Source organism: Leptosomus discolor, chromosome 17, assembly GCF_034619465.1.
Source record: "Leptosomus discolor isolate bLepDis1 chromosome 17, bLepDis1.hap2, whole genome shotgun sequence".
NCBI classification, from domain to species: Eukaryota; Metazoa; Chordata; class Aves; order Leptosomiformes; family Leptosomidae; genus Leptosomus; species Leptosomus discolor.
Window position 1 is genome coordinate 17002843 of NC_141407.1, and position 6723 is coordinate 17009565.

Here is a 6723-nt window from a genome sequence, read left to right on the forward strand (position 1 = left end):
GCTGCTGCCCGTCCCAAACAGGCGCCTGGGGCTCACCCGTCCCTTTCCTGGGGCGTAAGTGCTGGTGGCGATTCCCTTATTTTCTTTTTCAGGGCTTTTATTGGAAATTAAACTAATAATTCCTTTATTTGGCAGCAAACTAACCCCTTTCGCGCAGCTCCCAGGAGGATGCTGCGGGATGCAGGAGGGGGGTGGCAGCGCCAGGGCTGGGGCTGCCCACCCTGCACCGCAGAGCCCGTCCTACGGGTAAGTAAAAAAAAACCATAATAATTTAAAAAAAAAAAAAAAAGATTCCAAATATTTATTTTTCTTTTTTTTTTTTTTCTTCTGGATCTGACACATCAAATCCCAGTCGGGGACAAGCCGGGGCCCAGCCTGGCCCCCGCTCTGTGGGGCCGAAGCTGTCTGACCCCCTGCAACAGAGTGGGGGGGGGGGGTCCCTGGTGCGAAGGGAACCCTCCTGCAAGTGGGGGGCGGGGGGGGGGTCACCTGGCCTGGGGTGAGGCCGGGCAGGGTGGCAGTGCCACACACCCACCCCTGTCCCCATCCCACCCATCCTTGCATGGGGAGGGGTGCAGTGAGAGGAGCGGGGGGGGGGGGGGCAGCGTGGTCCGGCCAAACCCAGTCCTGAGCCGCTGCTGGGGCAGGTGAGTGGTGGGAGAAGGGGTCTGGGGGGGGAAAAAGGGGAGTGGGAGAGGAAAAAAAGGGGGGGATTGGGGGGGAAAAAGGGGGTTTGGGGGGGAAAAAAGGGGGTTTGAAGGGAATAAAGCCCCTTAAAACCTGCCCTGGGGCTGGAGGCATCACGCGGCCGCAGCGCCGCAGCCGCTGTGCTCTCTCGTGCCCTGGGAGGGAGTATTTTAAAAATATGCACTTTTCATATATTTTATTTAAAAAATAAAAACACACGAAGGAAAAAAAAAAAAAAAAAAAGGGAAAAAAAAAAACCCAAAAAAAAGAAACCTCTGTGCAGTTTGGCTTAGTGCAAATGGGCGCGTTCCTGCAGGCACTTCCCGGAGCATCGCCCCGGCGGGAGCGGCTGCTCCCCCGATACGAAAAATAGAGAGAAACGACGATACAAAGAGTAAAAACCCCCCTGGGGGGGTGGTAAGGGGAGGGGAGGGGGTGGGGAGGGGCAGGCGCCCACCTCTGCCCTGGGCACTGGGGGGGGTCCCCCTGGGAGCAGGCGGGGGGGCAGGAACGGACACCCCCCCTTTCCCGGAGCCCCCCCGCCGGCCGCAGGCACAGCTTATTTGAGCGATGGGCAGCCCCCCCCCCCCCCCCCCCCCCCCCAGCCCAGGGAGGGGGGGGGTCCCCAACCCGGCACAGGGAGGGGGTCTGGGAGCAGCCGGCCGCCCCCCGCCAGCCCCCGCCGCGGTGCCGGCAAGGGGGGGGTAGGGGGTGTGGGGGGGGCAGTTTTAGCTTATTTTCAGAGGGGGGGGGGGAAAAAAAGGAGTGGGGGGGGGACACAAGCTCCGTGGCTGGGGGGGTGGAAGGGGGGGGCTGTGTGCATAAAGCTTTTGGGGGGGCCGTTCCCTGAGTCCGGGGGGGCCCTGGGGTGGCAGAGGGAAGGGGGGGGGGGGGGGGGGGGCGCGAAGGCACCTCGAGTGCAAAATGTGCAAGAAGGAGGGAGCGCCGCGGTGGTGGCACCGGCGGCACCGCGGGCGTCAGTCGAGGAAGCGCTGGCAGGCCTTCTTCCAGCGGCACGCCGTGCACCACATCTCCCGGTTCTCCATGCCGTACACCTTGCGGCACTTCTTGGCCTCCCCCCGCGGCCTCCTGCGGGCAGAGGGGACACCTTGATGGGGAGCAGGGACGGCGGGGGGGGGGGACACGACGGGGACACCAGGGGCTGGGGGGGTGAGGGCTCACCTGGGGACGGTGGGCGGCTTGGGCGGCGGCGGGGCGGGCGCGGCGGGGGGCACCGGTGGCCGCGGTGGGACCGGGCAGCCCTGCCGAGAGAGGGAGGACGCGGCCCCGCGTCAGAGCTCGGCCGTAACGCCGGCGCCGAGCGGCTGGGTGGGCCAAAGGGTGATGGTGATGGAGGGGCAGCGCGGCGGCAGCCCCTCCGTCCCCGTTCCCCCCCGCGCCCCTCACCTGGTACGCGTGGTCGGTGTGGACGTGGCAGAGGCCGGGGGGCGCCGGGGGGCTGCAGGGGGAGGCCAGCACCAAGTCGGGGCTTGGCAGCGCTGGAGCCTGCGCCTCGGGGCCGGGGAAGGCGGGTGGCACCGAGGAGGTGGGCGAGACGGGCGTCAGGCTGGAGAGCCCGTCCGTCAGCGACTCCACGTCCACGTCCAGCTCCGTGTAGTAGAAGTCCTCCTCGCCGTCGCTCTGCTCGAGGTCGGCTTTCCGGCTGCGGGGGGAGCGGGGTCCGGCTGGGGCGGCTCTCCTCACCCGCGGCAGGACCCCGCAAGGGGCACCGGGGGAGCTGGGAGGTGTCCGGGGGGACGCCATGTGCTTACCCAAGGTGCACGGTTCGGATGTGCTTCTGCATCCCTGAGGAGCTGCTGAGGACTTTGCCGCAGCTCTTCCACAAGCACTTGAACATCACCTTGGTGGAGTTCTGCAAGGCAGAGCAGCCCCGTCCCCAGCGACATCACCAGCGTCACTCCCATCGCCACCATCATCCCCAACCTCATCTCCAACCCCACTATCATCCCCGATGTTATCCCCATCCCCAACATCACCCTCATTGTCCTCCCCGTCGTCATCCACATCCCCAGCCTCATCCTCCTCTTCATCCCCTTCCTCACTATCCCCATCCCCATCTTCACCCCCAACTTCATCCCACCTTCCTCTTCCGCGGGATGGGCTCTCCGAAGACGAAGTGGGTGCCGTCGGGCTCGTCGGGGCCGTCGTCCGGCAGCGGGGCAGGCAGGAAGGTGCTGGGGACGTGGCTGGAGAGCGGAGGCGACGGGGTGGAGGGGGTGGAGCGGTCGCTGGCGGGGTCCCAGCTCCAGTCCCCGCTGGTGTTGCTGCTGCTGCTGCAGCTGGAGGACATGGTGGGTGCCTCCTTCCAGACCTCACCGCTGGGCTCTGGAGAGGAAGAGGAAGGTCAGGACCTGCCATGGGACACACGTCCAGGGGTGGGGGACAGGGGCACGGTCTTACCTGGGGCAGGGGTGGCTGGCGGGTGACCGAGCACCAGCGGGCTGGTGGAGAGGCTGGTGAGCACCGTGGCCGCCATCACCTCGTCGATGCCCGCCTTGCCCGAGAGCTTCCTGCTGGCAGAGCACAACGGGGGGGGGGGGCGGGGGGCTGTGGTGAGGATGGATGAGCCCCTCCAGGACCCTTCATCCCTCTCCATCACCCACCGAGGCACAGGACCCACGGCGGTCACGTCTGCACCCACCCCAGGGGTGGCTTGGGATGGCAGGAACATGGGTGGCACAGGGTCACGTTGGCCACACGGCGCTGGGGGCATCACCACGTGCCCCGGCCCCTGCAGCACCCTGGGATGTTGGGCTGACCCCGGGCATCATCCCAGCAGCCGGACTGGAAACCCCGCCGTGGAGGCAGCGGTGCAGGCAGCAGCACAGGCAGGCAGCCAAAACGCCGCTGTTTAACACTCCGGGGCGGGGCGGGGGGGGGTGGCAGGGGGGAACCCTACGTGGGCAACGCCACACCGGAGGGTACCGGCACCTGCATCCTGCCACGAGTGCCGAGAAACGCGGGGTTTGCTCAGCTGGGGCCAAACAACTTCCTGAAGTGGAAAAAACAAAAACAACAAAAAAAAAAAACCCAAAAAAAAAAAACCCAGCAGAAAACAAACACAAAGCCAAGAAAAAAACCACCACTTCCAAAACTAATAAAAAAAATTAAATTAAAAAAAAAGCAAGAGGTCAGGAGCGACAGAAGCCATTTTGCAAAGCTCTCGTGCCGCGGGGATGGATAAATACGGCGCTGGGGAGCGGTGATGCTCTCCGAGCCCTCGAGCGGTGGCGGTGCTCAGCGCCGGCGGCGCCGGCGCTGAGCACCGCCACCGCTCGAGGGCTCGGAGATGGCACCTTGCTTCATCACCTGGCGGGGCCACGGCCGGGCAGAGCCCTCGGTGCTGCCGTCCACGGGATGGCCGGTCCCAGCCAGAGCCCCCGGCGCTGCGCCCGAGCGGCCAAAGTCCTCCCTCTCGCAGCCAGTGGGGGGGAAAAAAAAAAAATACCGGGGGAAAAAAAAAATACCAAAAAGAAAAATTCCCATCTTCCCGCAGCAGAAGGTGTTGGTGACCGTCACCGATGCCCGTCCCGCCGCCGTCGTGGTCCTTACCTGTGCCGCGGCACGGGGATGTACGCCGAATGCAGCGCCAGGCACCGCTCCAGCCCGGCGTCCAGCACCCGCAGCATCGCTTCCCGGCTGGCCGGCTCCCGGCGTGGCACTGGATCCCCCAGGGGTGGCAACCAGCCCGCGGCTCCCACCGGCAGCCCCCGGCCGCCGCAGGGGAGAGGAGCCTGTGGGAGAGACGGGGGGGGGGGGGGCGGGGGTGGTGGTCGTCAGTGGGGTGGGGAATCCCCGGAGCACCCGATCCCGTCGGGATCCCCACCACCACCACCACGACCGCGGCAGGGAGGACCCTGCCAGCCACTCGGTGGGTCCCTCTGGGGTGGAGCCCACCAGGTCGTGGCTGGAATCCCACAGGGATCCCCCCTGGGGATCTCCCAGCGCTGTCACCTGCTGGCTAAGCCAGTGGATCCCTCCCCCCGGCGGATTCCCCCAGGGCCGCACTGGGGATCCAGGAGGGAACTCGGCAGAGCCAGAAGAAGACCTGACACCTTCCTGCAGGGCGGCTCCAAGGTGGCAGCACCCACGTGCCACCACCAAGCGGATCCCGCTGCGAGCAGATCACCCGGGATCCAGTGGAGATCCTGACAGAGCTCTGCAGAGCAGGGGGCAGGCTTGGCCCTGCCAGCCCAATGGGAGACTGCAGCCCCCACTGACTGAGCGCCGGCAGCCAGTGGATCCCACTGCAGGCAGATCCCAGGGGATCTCGCTGGGGCTGGGCTGGGGGCCGCAGGGATCCCCCAGGGAGCAGCCCTTCCCACGGGGCTGACCCAGGTCAGCAGCACTCGCTGGCCACGTTGGGTCACCAGGTGGATCCCTCTGCAAGCCACACCTGGGCAGATCACCCAGGCTCAGATCCAGCAGGGATCTCCCCGGGGCCTTGCACAGGGAGGAGCCGACTGGGTTCCCTCCTCAGCGCTGCTCCAAGACAGCCGTGTCCATCGGCCGACTGTCAGCACCAAGTGGATCCCTCCAGGGCAGATTCCTGAGAGATCCCAAAGGGCTGGGATCCTGCAGGGATCCCCCTGAAGCTCTTGCAGAGCAAGGAGCAGGCAGGGTCTGCTCCAGGAGATCACTGTCCCCTGGCTGTACAGCAGCGCTGAGCGGATCCCTCCCTCTCCAGGCAGATCACCAGCAGGTTCCCCTGAGTCGGGCTGGGATCCCACAGGGATCCTCCTAAGCTCTGCAGAAGCAGACTGGGCTGCTCCAGGACAGTAGCGCTGCCTGCCCACGCACCGCCCCTCAGCAGATCCCTTTCCAGGCAGATCCCGTGCAGATCCTCTGGGCCAGAGCTGGGATCCAGCAGGAATATCCCCCTGCAAACTCTGCCAAGCAGGGAGCAGGCAGAGCTGCCCACCCACAGCAGTGCCCATGGGGCAGCTCAGCGGATCCCTCCCCAGGCAGATCTCGAGTGGATTCCCCAAGGCTGGGATCCACGCGGGATCACCCCAGCACTTCAGGGAGCCGAGCGGGCTGCTCCAAGGGAGGAGTACTGTGTCCGCCAGAACAGATCCCCCCCAGGCCCTCGCCGAGCTGGGGACGACGGAAGGAGAGCCCCGGTGAGTGGATCCCCACGCCGGGATCCAGCAGGATCCCCCCCCGCCGCCTATAGCATGGCCGAACCCCAAGCCGGGTTTGCACCGGTGATCCAACCGGGAATCCCCCGAGCCACCAGCAAGGCGGGGGATGGGTCCTTCTCCAGGCAGATCCCACGGGATCCAGCGGGGGAAGGGGGGGGCGTGGCGGCGGGGCGCGGGGGGGGGGGGGTGTCCCCCCCCCCCGCGCCCCGCCGCCACCCCCCCCCCACCCCCCCCCCCGAAGTTTGTCCCCGAGCGGCGCCATTTTAGCGGCGGGGAAAGTTTCGGGCGGGCCGCTGTCAGCTGTCACCGCCCACCCCCCCCCCCCCCCCCCGCCTCCCCCAGCTCCCCCCGCTCCCGCCCCCGGTCGCCGCCGCCACCACCGCCCCCGGTACCTTCGGGGCGGCACCGCCGCTGCCGCCGTCGCCGCCGCCGGGCTCGGGAGGAGGAGGAGGCGGAGGCTCGCGGCGGCGGCGGCGGGCGGCGGCCAGCAGCACCGTGGGCGGGCGCGGGGGGCTCCATGCGGGAAGCGGCGGCAGCGGCGGCGGCGGCGGCGGCGGCCGCGGCCGGGCCCGGCGGGGGAGCGCGCTCCGCCGCGCGCGGCCCGGTGTCGGCGCCGGCCAGGCCACGCCCCCCACTCCCACCGCCATTGGTCAACGCGCCCGGGTTGGAACGCGGCCGCCGCTTTCGCTTCTTCCTATTGGTTCCGACGCGCTGCCACTTGACGCGCCGCGACACGCCCCCTCCTTCCCCGCCCCCGCCGCGACACGCCCCCGCCGCGACACGCCCCCGCCGGCAGCGGCCATCTTCGCGCGCCCCGCCCTCCCGCCGCCCCCGCGCGCTACCGGCGCCCCCCCCCCCCCAGCCCCCCAAA

General features: G+C 67.7%; 1 protein-coding gene across 1 annotated transcript; it reads right to left on the reverse strand.

Moving 5' to 3' along the window:
- Positions 1-1664: 1664 nt before the first annotated feature.
- Positions 1665-6499, reverse strand: SLC2A4RG (SLC2A4 regulator). Its single transcript, XM_086474665.1, has 8 exons — positions 6245-6499; positions 4261-4442; positions 3109-3218; positions 2789-3033; positions 2460-2560; positions 2095-2350; positions 1870-1949; positions 1665-1776 (listed from the first exon to the last, which is right to left on the reverse strand). Exons 1-8 carry the CDS (start codon positions 6497-6499, stop codon positions 1665-1667), a joined length of 1341 nt encoding a protein of 446 aa, XP_086330791.1.
- Between the last annotated feature and the right edge of the window lie 224 nt (positions 6500-6723).

Excerpts from the sequence above, each read along its gene's own strand:
- SLC2A4RG (XM_086474665.1), bottom strand. The coding sequence starts at position 6,499 with ATGGCGGTGGGAGTGGGGGGCGTGGCCTGGCCGGCGCCGACACCGGGC. Across the intron at positions 2,561-2,788 it reads CCATCCCGCGGAAGAGGAAG|AACTCCACCAAGGTGATGTT; the intron begins GTGGGATGAAGT and ends TCTGCCTTGCAG. Across the intron at positions 1,777-1,869 it reads AAGCCGCCCACCGTCCCCAG|GAGGCCGCGGGGGGAGGCCA; the intron begins GTGAGCCCTCAC and ends CTCTGCCCGCAG.